The 15,921-nt window shown below is 47.2% G+C and overlaps 1 protein-coding gene across 2 annotated transcripts in view; it reads right to left on the reverse strand.

The window, feature by feature from the left end:
* The window catches only part of KIF3C (kinesin family member 3C), a 67,485-nt gene that overhangs the window by 11,373 nt on the left and 40,191 nt on the right, over positions 1-15,921 (reverse strand). For both annotated transcript variants that reach the window (XM_030921670.1, XM_010383019.2), the window contains 2 exons: positions 15,476-15,594; positions 13,111-13,227 (listed from right to left, as the gene is read on the reverse strand). In XM_030921670.1, the coding sequence (XP_030777530.1) occupies positions 13,111-13,227; positions 15,476-15,594 (236 nt within the window). The remainder of the gene's footprint in view (positions 1-13,110; positions 13,228-15,475; positions 15,595-15,921) is intronic.

The following is a 15,921-nucleotide window of genomic DNA, read 5'->3' on the forward strand; positions in this document are numbered from 1 at the left end:
AAGGTGCTTCTACACAGTTCATCTGAACTTAACAACCTCCCGACGTGTGGATAGAGCAAAGACTGCAGCTCAGGGAGGTGCAGTGCCTCAGTGCCTTTTGTGTACAAGGTCATGCAATTAGGGAGAGACTAGGAATCTGAATCTTCCCATATACTCCTTTTAAAATTATTATTGGCCAGGCGCGGTGGCTCACAGCACGCCTGTAATCCCACACTTTGGGAGGCCGAGGCAGGTGGATTACCTGAGGTCAGGAGTTCGAGACCAGCCTGGCCAACAGGTGAAACCCTGCCTCTACTAAAACTATAAAAATTAGCTGGGTGTGGTGGCAGGCGCCTGTAGTCCCAGCTATTCAGGATGCTGAGGTGAATCACTTCTACCCGGGAGGCGGAGGTTGAGTGAACCGAGATCATGCCACTGCACTCCAGCCTGGGTGACAGAGTGAGACTCTGTCTCAAAGCAATATATATATATATAAAATTATTTTGTGGCTGGGCACAGTGGCTCACGCCTGTAATCCCAACACTTTGGGAGGCCAAGACAGGTGGATCACCTGAAGCCAGGAGTTCAAGACCAGCCTGGCCAATTTGGTAAAAACCCCCCCTACCAAAAATTCAAAAATTAGCTGGGCATGGCGCACGCCTGTAACCCCAGCTACTCAGGATTCAAGCCTGGATGACAGAATGAGTCCCGGTCTAAAAAAAAAAAAATTATTGCTTTGGGAAATTTTTGAATTGGGCAACACCTCATTCTATGCCATAGAGTGGGTGTTCCCCCCCAAGGACTCTAGTATCATCTCTCAGGAGGACACTGGGCCAGAACAGATGGGCCAGTGAGTGCCTTTGAAAGCTCAGGCGCTGGGAACAGGACAGAGGGACAGGGCCGGGTGAGCAGAGGATCAGCACAAATTGGCAGCCTGACCCAATAAAGATGCCAGGGCTATTCTGGGTGGCATGTGGGAGAGAAGGGTTGGGGGAAGGGAGTCTGTAATTGGGGCACCGACCTTCCCATCGACTCCCTCTTCTGCCCCAGGCCTACTTTCCATGATTGATCCTCTATAGAAAGCAGGTTGTGGCAGCCGAGAGCTGAGGCCTGGGTCTGCGCTTATGCACCCCTCCCTTTAAGCACCACTCCCAGCAGGGCCCCACAGCCACAGTTATCCTGCGTGCAGTAGATCTGATGCATTCTCCTAGGACCCTCCCTCCGTAATTGGCTACTATCATTTTTTTCCCTTTAATATTAAAAAGTCATCTCTCAGCTCCATCTCAGGGGCTGACACCATTCTCTTTCCTGGCTGTCTGATCACTTCCTTTCCCCTCTCCTTCCTTCCCGTTCTTTCTCTCTCCCTCCCTCCCTCCCTCACTCTGTCACCCAGGCTGGAGTACTGTGGCAAGATCTTGGCACACTGCAACCTCCACCTCTCAGATTCAAGTAGCTGGGATTACAGGTGAGAGCCACCACACCCGGCTAATTTTTGTATTTTTAGTAGAGACGGGGTTTTGCCATGTTGGCCAGGCTGGTCTCGAACTCCTGGCCTGAAGTGATCCACCCGCCTTGGCCCCCCGAAGTGCAGGGATTACAGGGGTGAGTTACCGCGGCCGGCCTCGCCCTCTTGTTCTGAAAGCAGGCATCCGACATCATCGGGTGCGTTTCCTTCTAGTTCCTTCCTGTGCATTCAACACAGACAATCAGGCTTTCCTCTTCCATCTGGCTGCTTTGTCCTGGCAGGCTGCCTGTCCACCTTGTTCCACTGCCCCGCTTGTCTGAACTCTCAGCCTTCTCATTGCCCCTCCATGCTGTACCCAACCCGCCTGGGAAGCTGCAGCTGCTCACTGCTTCACACTGTCTTCAATTCCCACAGGTCTGAAGAAATCCAGGGACTCAACGCAGAGCTAGGAATGTTCTTACTGGGGTGAACTTTGCCTCTGTACAAAACCAGTTTAACTTTCTTTCCTGATTCTATTTAGAGCAAGAAACACTCTCTCTTTAAACCAAGAGGCAGAACCCAGGCGAGGTGGCTCACACCTGTAATCCCAGCACTTTTGGGAGGCCGAGGCAGACAGATTACCTGAAGTCAGGAGTTCAAGACAAGCCTGGCCAACACTGAAACCCCACCGCTACTAAAATACAAAAATTAGCTGGGCGTGGTGGCAAACCCCTGTAATCCCAGCTACTCAGGAGGCTGAGGCACAAGAATCGCTTGAACCTGTGAGGTGGAGGTTGCAGTGAGCTGAGATCATGCCACTGTACTCCAGCCCAGGTGACAGAGTGAAACTCTCTCTCAAAAAAATAAAAATGAAAATAAATAAATAAATAAAATAAACCCAGAGGCAGTTTAACAAAAAATCAACATCTAAAACAAAAACATCAAGTCAAACTGCCCTTGTAGGGCACTTCTAAGGGATAGAGGCAGGCCGGTTTCTCCAGAGTCCCCATAATTAGAATATTGGCTTATCAGTATGAATACAACTCTTCATTGATCATCTCCTCTGTACCAGGCACAGGCCTGGAACCTTATATTATTTCATTGCAACCTCGACAATCCTGCACGGTACCTATTATCCCCACTTTACAGATGAAGAAATTTGGGTTCAGAGAGGTTAAAAAAATTTACTCAAGGCCGGGCGTGGTGGCTCATGCCTGTAATCCTAGCACTTTGGGAGGCTGAGGCAAGTGGATAACCTGAGGTCAGGGATTCGAGATCAGCCTGGCCAAGATGTCGAAACCCCATCTCTACTAAAAATACAAAAATTAGCCAGGTGCGGTGGTGCATGCCTGCAATCCTAGCTACTCTGGAGGCTGAGGCAGGGGAATCGCTTGAACCCAGGAGGGTGAGGATGCAGTGAGCTGAGATCATGCCACTGCACTCCAGGCTGGGTGACAGAGTGAGACTCCACCTCAAAAAAACAAAAAACAAAAAACAACAAAAAACACTTACTCAAGGCCACTAGTAAGTGGCAGAGCAGGGGCTGGAATTCAGAATGTTCTTTTTTTTTTTTTTTTTTTTTGAATCTTGCTGTGTTGCCCCAGGCTGGAGTGCAGTGGTGCAATCTTAGCTCACTGCAACCCCCGCCTCCCAGGTTCAAGCGATTCTCCTCCCACCTCAGCCTCCCGGGTAGCTGGGATTACAGGTGCCCACTACCATACCCGGCTAATTTTTGTATTTTTAATAGAGACGGGATTTCACCATGTTGGCCAGGCTGGTCTCAACTCCTGACCTCAGGTGATTCGCCCGCCTCAGCCTCCTAAAGTGCTGGGATTACAGGCATGGGCCACCACACCCGGCCAAATTCAGAATGTTCTAAATCCAAAGTCTAGTCTCTCTCTACTGCACCACGATGCCTTTGAAAAGAATCTAGGGGCTGGGTACAGTGGCTCATGCTTGTAACCCGGCACTTTGGGAGGAGTTCACTTGAGCTCAGGAGTTCAAGACCAGCCTAGGCAACATAGTGAGACCCCCGCATCTCTACTAAAAATGAAAATAAATTCGCTGGGTATGGTGGTCCATGTCTGTACTGTGGTCTAAGCTACTCGGGAAGTTGAGGCAGGAGGATCACTTGAGCTTGGAAGGTCAAGGCTGTAGTGAGCCATCATTGTGCCACTGCATTCCAGCGTGGGCAACAGAGTGATACCCTGTCTCAAGAAAAGAAAGAAAAGAAAGAAAGAAAAGAATCTAGGGTGGCTGGGGTTACAAAGGTCAAAGGGCTAAAGTTGCAATGGAATTTTGTGTACTATAAACCACAGGGTATGGATACTGTCACATACATAACCCTTTAGAAGATAATTTTGTGGGGCTGGCACACACCTGTAATCCCAGCATTTTGGGAGGCTGAGGTGGGTGAACTGCTTGACGTCAGGAGTTTGAGACCAGCCTAGGCAACATAGTAAAACCCTGTCTCTATTAAAAAAAAAAAAAAAAGAAGACAATTTTACCTAAACACAAGTAAAAATGAAGCCTAGGCCAGGTAAGGTGGCTCATGCCTGTAATCTCAATACTTTGGAAGGCTGAGATGGGGGTATCACTTGAGTCCAGGAGTTCAAGACCAGCCTGGGCAATGTAGTGAGACCTCATCTCTACAATAAATAAAAAATTAGTCAGACATGGTGGCACAAGCCTGAGGTCCCAGCTACCCAGGAGGCTGAGGTGGGAGGATCACTTGGGCCAAGGAGGTGAGCCAAGATTGTGCCACTTCACTCCAGCCTGGGCAACAGAGTGAGACCTTGTCTCAAAAAATTAAATTAACTGGGCGTGGTGGCATGTACCTGTGGTCCCAGCTACTCAGGGGGCTGAGGTGGGAGGATTGCTTGAGCCTGGGAGGCAGAGGTTTCAGTGAGCCATGATGATGCCATTGCACTCTAGCCTGGGTGACAGAGTGAGACCCTGTCTCAAAAAAATAGAAAAAACTTAAATACAATTTAAAAATCTAGGTCAGGCACAGTGGCTCATGCCTGTAATCCTAGGACTTTGGGAGGCCGAGACAGGTGGATCACCTGAGGTCAGGAGTTTGAGACCAGCCTGGCCAACATGAAGAAACCCTGTCTCTGCTAAAAATACAAAAATTGGCTGCGCGTGGTGGTGCATGCCTATAATCCCAGGTACTCGGGAGGCTGAGACGAGAGAATCTCTGGAACCCGGGAGGCGGAGGTTTTAGTAAGCTGAGATCACGCCATTGCACTCCAGCCTAGGCAACAGTCTATCATGAGAAACTAAAAATAAAAGGTCATACTTGTAAAATATTTATTGCTAGACCTAGTTGCAAAAACATTAAAAAAATTGTTTTTATTGAGACAGAGTTTCACTCTTGTTGCCCAGGTTGGAGTGCAATGGCACGATCTTGCCTCACTGCAACCTCTGCCTTCTGAGTTCAAGTGATTCTCCTGCCTTAGCCTCCTGAGTAGCTGGAATTACAGGCGTGAGCCACCATACCTGGCTAATTTTGTATTTTTAGTAGAGACGGGATTTCTCCATGTTGGTCAGACTGGTCTCAAACTCCTAACCTCAGGCGATCTGCCTGCCTTGGCCTCCCAAAGTGCTAAGAATACAGGCCTGAGCCACCGAGCCAGTGCAAAAATATTTTTTAAAGTAACTTTAATATTATACAAGATTATGACTGTGGAAGACACCTCACCTTATCTTATTTTATATCAACTAATGGCTACATAGAGATGGTAGAAAAAAAAGAGAAAGGGCTAGACTTCCAAAATAAGTTGATTAGGGATATTTCTCAAGAGTTGCCTGACAACTCCTTGTTTGAGAGAGAGGCAGCGGTCAGAGGGTGGGGTGGATGCTTAGAGCTGAAGTAGGCAGAGGGAGAATGTTTTTCGAACAGAAGCTTTCTAATGGGACAGCATGACTTTAGGTAATTTCTTACAAACAATGTTTTTTCCTCTCACTTTGAGCAGCTGTCAGTGTTCTCATCCCCAGAATGCCACAGGCCAAAATAAAGCAAAATATTCCATACTTGAGTTGAGCAAATGGAACAACGCCCTGATTAGTTAAATATGCTTTGGAGAGAAATAATTTTCTGTTTGTTTTTTAGCCCTAATTAAGCGATGTGGCAAGTGGTGGGATCCAATGCTGAAGAAAGGACCTTTTCTGTGGGGAGTGGAGAAATTTGTTTCACAGCTGCAGCCTCAGATCCCGTGGTCCCTGAAATGAGGAAAGCTGCCTTGTTCAAGGACCTCCCTGCCCTCAACCTTCCACCATGAAATGAGAGACATGGGGCAGATGACCTCAGAGATCCAGGCCAGCAGCTCCCTGCCCCCTACTGTGCCCCACCAGGCTCTCTCTGCTAAGTCAGAATCACAACTGGGATTTCAATTACCGTGGAATTCTTTTAACTTTATTCTAACCATCCTGGCTTTAAAAAGAGTAATTTTAAAAACTTGTTTCATATAAAAAATTCTAGCCGGGTGTGGTGGCTCACGCCTGTAATCCCAGCACTTTGGGAGGCTGAGACGGGCGGATCACGAGGTCAGGAGATCGAGACCATCCTGGCTAACATGGTGAAACCGCGTCTCTACTAAAAAACACAAAAAACTAGCCGGGCGAGGTGGCGGGCGCCTGTAGTCCCAGCTACTCGGGAGGCTGAGGCAGGAGAATGGCGTAAACCCGGGAGGCGGAGCTTGCAGTGAGCTGAGATCCGGCCACTGCACTCAGCCTGGGCCACAGAGCGAGACTCCGTCTCAAAAAAAAAAAAAAAAAAAAAAAAAAAAAATTTGAGAACTGGCCAGGCACGGTGGCTCATGCCTGTAATATCAGTACTTTGGGAGGCCGAGGTGGGCAGATCACCTGAGGTCGGGAGTTGGAGACCAGCCTGACCAACATGGAGAAACCCCTTCTCTACTAAAAATACAAAATTAGCCAGGCATGGTGGCGCATGCTGTAATCCCAGCTACTCGGGAGGCCGAGGCAGGAGAATTGCTTGAACCCAGGAGGCAGAGGTAGTCGTGAGCCGAGATCATGCCATTGCACTTTAGCATGGGCAACAAGAGCAAAACTCCATCTAAAAAAAAAAAAAAATCCTAGAACCATTTTTACTTGCCTTTTCTATTTTTGTATTTTTTAAAGTTCTGAAATAAATATTAAATATTGCAAATTGCAGTCATCAGACATAGTGGACAGTGGCAAAAAAATGAAAAAGAAAAAAATAATATATTCATGATTACCTGTTCTCTCTTTTTCTTTTCTTTTTTTTTTTTTTTTTTGATATGTAGTCTTGCTCTGTGGCCCAGGTTGGAGTGTAAAGGCATGAACTCAGCTCATTGCAACCTCTGCCTCCCAGGTTCAAGCAATTCCTCTGCCTCAGCCTCCCAAGTAGCTGGGATTACAGGTGTGATCCACCATACCCAGATACCTGATATTTCTTAATAACTGTTTTGAAGTAATTTATTTCTTGGAATTCTTTATTATATTAGAGCATTCTGTAATTACTGTTCATATAATTTGTATTTAAGTGTAGTAGAGAACATTGGTAAATCATAATTGCCTTTTTTTTTTTTTTTTTTTTTTTTGAGACAGGATCTCACTCTGTTGACCAGGCTGGATGGAGTGCAGTGGTATAATCATGGCTCAGTGCAGCCTCAACCTCCTAGGTTCAAGCAATCCTCCCACCTCAGCCTCCCAAGTAGCTGGGAGTACAGGCATGTGCTAATGCCCAGCTAACTTTTTGTATTTTTTTGTAGAGATGGGGTCTCACTCTGTTGCCCAGGCTGGTTTTGAACACCTGGGCTCAAGCCATCTACCTGCCTCAGTCTCCTAAAGTGCTGGGATTACAGGCATCAGCCACTGTACCTGGCCTATAATTGCCTTTTACCCTACCCAGATGTATTTGAATATTTTCTGTACATATGTTGTACTTGGTCTTTATTCTGAACAGGTACAAACATATTCTGTATAAAACAGCATGGTTATGAATATACTTAACCATAATTTTGGAAAACCTTGTGAATCTATTTATAGCTTTAAATTTTCAATATAAGAATTTCAGGGAGGCCAGGCGCTGTGGCGCACGCCTGTAATCCCAGCACTTTGGGAGGCTGAGGTGAGTGGATCACCTGAGGTCAGGAGTTCAAGACCAGCCTGGCCAATATGGCAAAACCCCATCTCCACTAAAAATGCAAAAATTAGCCAGGAGTGGTGGTGGGCGCCTGTAATCCCAGCTACTCAGGAGGCTGAGGCAGGAGAATCACTTGAACCCAGGAGGCGGAGGTTGCAGTAAACCGAGATCGCACCATTGCACTCCAGCTTGGGCAACAAAAGCGAAACTCCATCTCAAAAAAAAAAAAAAAAAAAAAAAAATTAAGGGAACACTGTCCAATTGGTATTCATTTAGTTTAGAAGAGTTGCCAACACAAACCTATAAATGCAATGTGGAAGCAACTATATGCAGATTTAAATTAATGGGTATAATGAGTGTGTATGTTAGGACTAATTCTTTGCAAAGAATCTTGGAAAAGAAAACACTATAAAAGCTGCTCTACTTTATAGTCTGGTAGTTAAAATCCTGTCCTTTCACAGCTGCAGCCTGGGTTCAATTCTTGGTCAGGGTAGTCCCTTTACAAAGGATAAAATTAATGCCAGGTTCGGTGACTCAAGCCTGTAATCTCAGCTACTCAGGAGGCTGAGGCATAAGAATTGCTTGAACCCAGGAGGCAGAGGTTGCAGTGAGCCAAGATAGTGCCACTGGACTCCAGCCTGGGTGACAGAGTGAGAATGTCTCAAAAAAAATAAAAATAAAAAAATAAAAAGAATAAAATTTAAGGCCAGTTGCATGCAGTGGCTCCTGCCTGTAATCCCAGCACTTTGGGAAGCTGAGGTGGGAGGATTAGCGTGAAGCCAGGAGTTCAAGACCAGCCCAGGCAACACAGCGAGCTATCATGGTGCCACTGCACCGCAGCCTGGGTGACAGATGAGACTCCATCTCAACAGCAGCAGCAAAATAATGCGACTTAACACTATGGAGGTAAATTTAAAGCAAATAGCTTTTGGCTGTGCGTGGTGGCTCACACCTGTAATCCTAGCACTTTGGGAGGCTGAGGCAGGAAGATCACTTGAGGTCAGGAGTTCAAAACCAGCCTAGCCAACATGGTGAAACTCTGTCTTGACTAAAAACACAAACAAATCAGCCGGGCATGGTGGTAGGTGCCTGTAATCCCAGCTACTCAGGAGGCTGAGGCAGGAGAATTGCTTTAACCTGGGAGGCGGAGGTTGCAGTGAGCCGAGATCATGCCACTGCACTACAGCTTGGGTGACACAGCAAGATTCCGTATCATAACATAAATAAAATAAAATAAAATAAGTAAAAATAAAGCAAATAGCTTCTGAGGAAAAAACAGAGTTTTCCAGTTTTCCAGTGGCAAAGAACTGACTCTTTTTTCACAACTTTCCCTGCTCAAGGACATTGGGAGGAATCACAGAGAGGAAAGGTGGGGGCCAGGTGAGGTGGCTTGTACTTGTAATCCCAGAACTTTGGGAGGCCAAGGTGGGTGGATCGCTGGAGATCAGGAGTTCAAGACCAGCCTGGCCAACATGGTAAAACCCTGTATCTACTAAAAATATAAAAATTAGGCTGGGCATGGTGGCTCACGCCTGTAATCCCAGCACTTTGGGAGGCCGAGGTGGGCGGATCACGAGTTCAGGAGTTTGAGACCATCCTGGCCAACATAGTGAAACCCAGTTTCTACTAAAAATACAAAAATTAGCTGGGCGTGGTGGCACATGCCTGTAGTCCAGGCTACTGGGGAGGCTGAGGCAGGAGAATCACTTGAACACGGGAGGCGGAGGTTGCAGTGACCCGAGATGACGCCACTACACTCCAGCCTGACGACAGAGCTAGACTCCATCTCAAAAACAAAAACAAAAAATTGGCTGGGTGTCGTGGTGTGCACCTGTAATCCCAGCTACTTGGGAAACTGAGGCTAGAGAATTACATGAGTCTGGGAGGTGGAGGTTGCAGTGAGCTGAGATCGCACCACTGCATTCCAGCCTGGGGACAGAGCAAGACTCCATCTCAAAAAAAAAAAAAAAAAAAAGAAGAAGAAGAAAAGAAAGAAGGCTGGGCGGAGTGGCTCACGCCTGTAATCCCAGCACTTCAGGAGGCCGAGGCAGGGGGATCACCTGAGGTCAGGAGTTCGAGACCAGCCTGACCAACATGGTGAAACCCTGTCTCTACTAAAAATATAAAAACAATTAGCCAAGTGTGGTAGTGGGCGCCTATAATCCCAGCTACTGGGTAGGCTGAGGCAGGAGAATTGCTTGAACCCAGGAGGTGGAGGTTGCAATGAGCCGAGATCATGCCATTGCACTCCAGCCTGGGCAACAAGAGCCGACGGCTTTTAGAGACATACATTAGAACCCTTTAATAAAGAGCACAAACTTGCCTTTAAAGCAGAAGATCGGGGTAAAAAAGACAATGGGTTACAAACTGGCAACATTATACAGTAAAGAAGGATCTGTATTCTAGCAAGCTTCTTTCTTTTTAAAAAGTTATTATAGGGGCCAGGTACAGTGGCTCGCACCTGTAATCCCAGCACTTTGGGAGGCTGAGGCGGGCGGATCACAAGGTCGGGAGATTGAGACCATCCTGGCTTACACGGTGAAACCCCATCTCTACTAAAAATACAAAAAATTAGCCAGGCGTGGTGGCGGGCACCTGTAGTCCTAGCTATTCGGGAGGCTGAGGCAGGAGAATGGTGTGAACCTGGGAAGCAGAGCTTGCAGTGAGCCGAGATAGCACCACTGCACTCCAGCTGGGCAATACAGCGAGACTCCGTCTCAAAAAAAAAAAAAGTTATTATAGGTATCTACTGTAAAAATTAATTAAAGTATGCTGTTTTAAGGTAGCTATTTTTATTTTTAAAATCTGTGAATGGGTTTTTTCAGCATATACAAACCATTTTAACTCTCAAAAAGGAGAAAAGTTTATGTATAAAAAAAATATGGTGGAAAGTTCATATCCAATTGTAAGTAAACACTACCACTAGGTGGAATTTTCATTCTTTCTATGTTTACTTAAATTTTCCATAATGAAAACATTGCTTGCAACTGAAGTAAGGGTTACTTAAAAGGAAGAAAGTAAATTAAAAAAAATTTTTTTTTAGAGATGAGGTCTCATTCTATCGCCCAGGCTAGAGTACAGTGGCATGATCCTAGCTTACAATAGCCTGGACTCAAGCAATCTCTCTGTCTCAGCCCACAGAGTAGCTAGGATTACACGCATGAACACCTGGTGGAAGAAAGCAAACTTTTAAAAAACATTAAAAAAAAATTAGCTGGCCATGGTGGCAACTGCTTGCTGGTTCAAGCGACTCAGGAGGCTGAGTGGGAGGACGGCTTGAGCCCAGGAGGTCAAGACTGCAGTGAGCTGTGATCACACCACTGCACTCTAGCCTGACTGCAGACAGAGCTAGACTGTTTCAAAAATAATGCAAATAAATAAATAACAAAAATAAGGAGTGGAAGTCCAGGCTGGGTGGGGAGGCTCATGCCTGTGATCCCAACGCTGGGAGACAATGGGAGGAGGATCGCTTAAGCCCAGGACTTCAAGACCAGCCTAGGCAAAAAAGTGAGACCCTGTTTCTACAAAAGATAAAAAATTTAGCTGGTGTAATGGTGCATTCCTGTGGCCCCAGTTACTCAGGAAGCTGAGGCAGGAGGATCACTTGAGCCCGAAGCTGCAGTGAGTTATATACTCCAGCCTGGGTGACAGTGTGAGATCCCAACTCAAGAAAAAAAAAGCAAGAAAGCAAGCGAGGAAGTAAGGAAGAAAATAAAGAAAGGAAGAGAGAGAGAGAAAGAGAGACAGAGAGAAAGAGAGATGAAGTTTCACCATGTTGGCCAGGCTGGTCTCGAACTCCTGACCCCAAGTGATCCGCCTGCCTCGGCCTCCCAAAGTGCTGGGATTACAGGTGTGAGCCACCACCACGCCCAGCAGAAAGAACCTTTCTTTTCTTTTCTTTTCTTTTTTTTTTTTTGAGACGGAGTCTTGCTCTTGTTGCCCAGGCTGGAGTGCAATGGCATGATCTTGGCTCACTGTAACCTCTGCCTCCCAAGTTCGAGCGATTCTCCTGCCTCAACCTCCCTAGCAGCTGAGATTACAGGCACCTGCCACCACACGCAGCTAATTTTTTTTTTTTATTTTTAGTAGAAATGGGGTTTCATTATGTTGGCCAGGCTGGTCTCAAATTCCTGACCTCAGGCCATCTACCTGCCTCAGCCTCCCAAAGTGCTGAGATTACAGGCTTGAGCTACCGTGCCCAGCTAGAAAGAAGTTTTCTAAGCATAAGATAACCCTTCAGAGTGAAGCCTCGCCAGCATCTAACTCCGACAAATGACATTGGAGCAGTGGTTTTCTAGCCTGCCTTCAAATGCAGAATCACAAAACCAAAGACCTGGGATCCTTTAAATCAGACTCTCTGGAGCCCAACTCACAGGTATTCTAGCTACAGCCAGGGTGGAAAACCTCTGTGATAGCTGATGTACTATTGAGAATCTCTACCTAGATTGGAAAGGTGGATTGTAGGTGTAAAGTGATACCACTGAAAAGTCCTCTATTCGTGTGCTTGCCACTTACAAACTTATGTGGTATCACCTTAAGTAAAATCAGCCTTTAAGAAAGATCAAATAGGCATCTAAGCTGTAGTTGTTAAAAAAGAAAGGAAGGAAGGAAGGAAGGAAGGAAGGAAGGAAGGGAGGGAGGGAGGGAGGGAGGGAGGGAGGGAGGGAGGGAGGGAAAGAAAGAAAAGGAAGAAAGGGAAAAAAAATAACCAAGTAGGCATCTGATGCTTCAGTGAGAAGCTGTAGACCTCTTGCTAGCTTCCCATCCCAGATTTGGGGAGACTCTTGCCCTATTTTAACATTAATGTTCCCAGGCTAGAGAGAGCAAAGAATCTCCAGGAAGGTGCATTGGTGTCTGGCCTCCTAAGCACCTCTCTCTATGTATTTGCAATTAAGGGCCCATGGCTCCGGCGGGTGAGGCCTCACTCTGTTGGGATGTTCTTTATGGCCACCAGCAGAGGGAGCCGCACACCCAGCCAATGGCCGCAGCTGCACCCAAGGGCTAGGACGTGGAAAAAGGTGGAAATGCTGAATCACCCGGATGAGCGAGCCCGCTGAGATTGGATCACAGCTCTATCACATGATGATCTGATTACTTATTTCCCACTGGACTGTGAGCTCGGACCATATCTAATTTATCTTCTGTCTCCTGAGTCTTGCACAGCATCCGGCATACAGTAGCCCTTGGCAAATATTAACTGTGGTTGCTATTTGGGGCATCTGACAAATGAATATTCACCAGACCTGGCCAGATGTTAGCATTCGCTAGGATTGTCAAGAGGCTGAGATGTTCTTCCTCCCTCCCGAGATCGCTCACAAGGTATTTTCTGCATCCTAGACCAATGAGACACTTTTTTCCCAGAACACCCTTCCATCATAGAGACCCCTACAAATTAGATCATGAGAAATTCATCCCCCATCGGCATCCTCCCCATCTTTTCCCCAATCCACAAAACATCTGTCTCCCTGCAGGCAGGGCCTCAGGCCCCTCGCCAGTCCCAACCTGGAGTGGACCCACAAGTCCCTCAGCCCAGACGGCTGGGTTAGAGACTCACATGCCGGCTGGCACTAGTGGCTGGAACTTCCACTGCTCCTCTTCACAGTCCAGGAAAAGCCGGTTCATGATCTTGTTCTTCTCTTCCGGGGGGATGAAGTTCTCGATGATTAGGTACCTGAGAGCAGGAATGAAGGAGTGATGGGAAACTGGGTGAGCGAGAGATCACACGGTACCTGTGAGGGGTTTAAGGATTAGAAGCAACAAGCCAAGAGGCAGAGGGGGACAGGCGCGGTGGCTCACGACTGTAATCCCAGCACTTTGGGAGGCCGAGGCGGGTGGATCACGAGGTCAGGAGATCGAGACCACCCTGGCTAACATGGTGAAACACCATCTCTGTCTCTACTAAAAATACAAAAAAAAAATTAGCCGGGCATGGTGGTGGGCGCCTGTAGTCCCAAGCTACTCGGGAGGCTGAGGCAGGAGAATGGAGTGAACCCAGGAGGCGGAGCTTGCGGTGAGCTGAGATCGCACCACTGCACTCCAGCCTGGGTGACAGAGTGAGACTTCATCTCAAAAAACTAAGTTAATTAATTAATTTATTTATTTATTTAAAAAAAAGAGGCAGAGGCAATGTGGAGGTGGGAAAATCAAGAAGCGGAAAGGATCCCTACAGAAATACTGCAGCTTGAAAAATCACTGCTTCTAATAGGTACACAAAAATAGAAAAATGAATAAACACTATTATTTGATAGCATAATAGGGTGACTATAGTCAATAATTTAATTGTATATATATGTGTATATATGTATGTATATATGTGTGTACATACATGTGTGTGTATATATATGTGTGTGTGTGTATATATGTATTTTTTTTTTGAGACAGTTTTGCACTTGTTGCCCAGGGTGGAGTGCAATGGCGTGATCTCAGCTCACTGCAACCTCCACCTCTGAGGTTCAAGTAATTCTCCTGCCTCAGCCTCCCAAGTAGCTGGGATTACAGGCACACGCCACCATACCCAGCTAATTTTTGCATTTTTAGTAGAGATGGGGTTTCACCACATTGACCAGGCTGGTCTCAAACTCCTGACCTCAGGGGATCCCCCTGCCTTGGCCTCCTAAAGTGCTGGGATTACAGGTATGAGCCACCACCTGAGCCAATTGTATATTTTAAAATAACTTAAAGAGTGTAACTGGATTGTTTGTAACTTGAAGGATAAATGTTTGAGGCGATGGATACCCCATTCTCCATGATGTGCTTAGTTCACATTGCACGCCTGTATCCAAACATCTCATGTGGCCAGGTGCAGTGGCTCGCGCTTGTAATCCCAGCCCTTTGGGAGCCCGAGGTGGGCGGATCACCTGAGGTCAGGAGTTTGAGACCATTCCAGGGTGGATGACACAGCAATATTCCATCTTCAAAAACAAAAAATCTAATGTATCCCACAAATATTAATATATACACCTACTATATACACATGCTATATACATATACTACATACATTTTTAAAATAATTTTTAAAAGATTTAAAAATAATTTTTTTTTGAGACAGAGTCTTGTTCTGTCGCCCAAGCTAGAGTGCAGTGGCTCCATCTCAGCTTACCGCAAGCTCTGCCTCCCAGGATCACACCATTCTCCTGCCTCAGCCTCCCAAGTAGCTGGGACTACAGGCGCCTGCCACCACACCTGGCTAATTTTTTATATTTTTAGTAGAGGCGGGGTTTCTCTGTGTTAGCCAGGATGGTCTCGATCTCCTGACCTCGTGATCCGCCCGCCTCAGCCTCCCAAACCAAACCAAAGTGCTGGGATTACAGGTGTGAGCCACCTTTTTTTTTTTTTTTTTTTGAGACGTTGTCTCGCTCTGTCGCCCAGACTGGAGTGCAGTGGCGTGATCTCGGCTCACTGCCACCTCCACCTCCCAAGTTCAAGCAATTCTGCCTCTGCCTCCCGAGTAGCTGGAATTACAGGTGCGCACCACCGTGCCCAGCTAATTTTTGTATTTTTAATAGAGACTAGGTTTCACCATGTTGGTCAGGCTGGTCTCAAACTCCTGACCTCAGGTGACCCACCCGCCTCGGCCTCCCAAAGTGCTGGGATTACAGGCGTGAGCCACTGCGCCTGGCTCTAAAAATAATTTTTAAAAAATTTAAAATCCCTGCTTCTTATGCAAAGATGGTAGCCTCAGGGCCTTCAGAGTTAATTTTGGCCAGCACGTAGTGTCCATTTTGAGGGGTTCCTAAAATACAGGCAGAGGAGGTAGAAGAAACTCCAGCACGTGAGCCCATCCCTCAGCCCTCAGACGCATTTTATTCCTAAGGGACTCATGGGAGAGGAGACAGTCAGGATGCGGCCTTTGGGAAGGAGAGGCCCGAGTAATGATGGCTGGCTGTGGGACCCGGGAGGAAAAGAGCTGCGGGCCCTACTTGAGCTTGAGTTCGCGGGTCTGCTCGTTCTGCGCCTCCTCCAGGTCCTGCCGCACGCGGATGTACTCATCATGCTGGTCCTGGATCTCCGCCTTCACCGCCTGCAGCTTGGCGTAGAGCTGGATGGGGACAGGTGCCACTCAGAGGCTGCTTGGTGTGGCAACGAGGCCCCAGTCACTCAGCCTGGGCCGCAGGGCTGCAGGCTCAGAGTCTACCGACTCAACCCAGGATGAGGCTGGGGGTCCTTTTCTTTACTCCCTGCTGTGCCCAACTCACCACGAACTGGGCTGGGCTATTTAAAGGGGTGCCCGGTCCTCCTACACTGAGGCCTGTGGCCATTGCCTGCTCTTTCTCAGCTGCTATCAGCATCGTGGAGTGTTCAAACGGGAGGGGACCCCAGGGACCTTTTGGTCCAATACCCTCCTTTCACAGATGCGGAAGCCAGG

This window comes from Rhinopithecus roxellana, chromosome 17 (assembly GCF_007565055.1).
Source record: "Rhinopithecus roxellana isolate Shanxi Qingling chromosome 17, ASM756505v1, whole genome shotgun sequence".
Lineage (NCBI taxonomy): Eukaryota > Metazoa > Chordata > Mammalia > Primates > Cercopithecidae > Rhinopithecus > Rhinopithecus roxellana.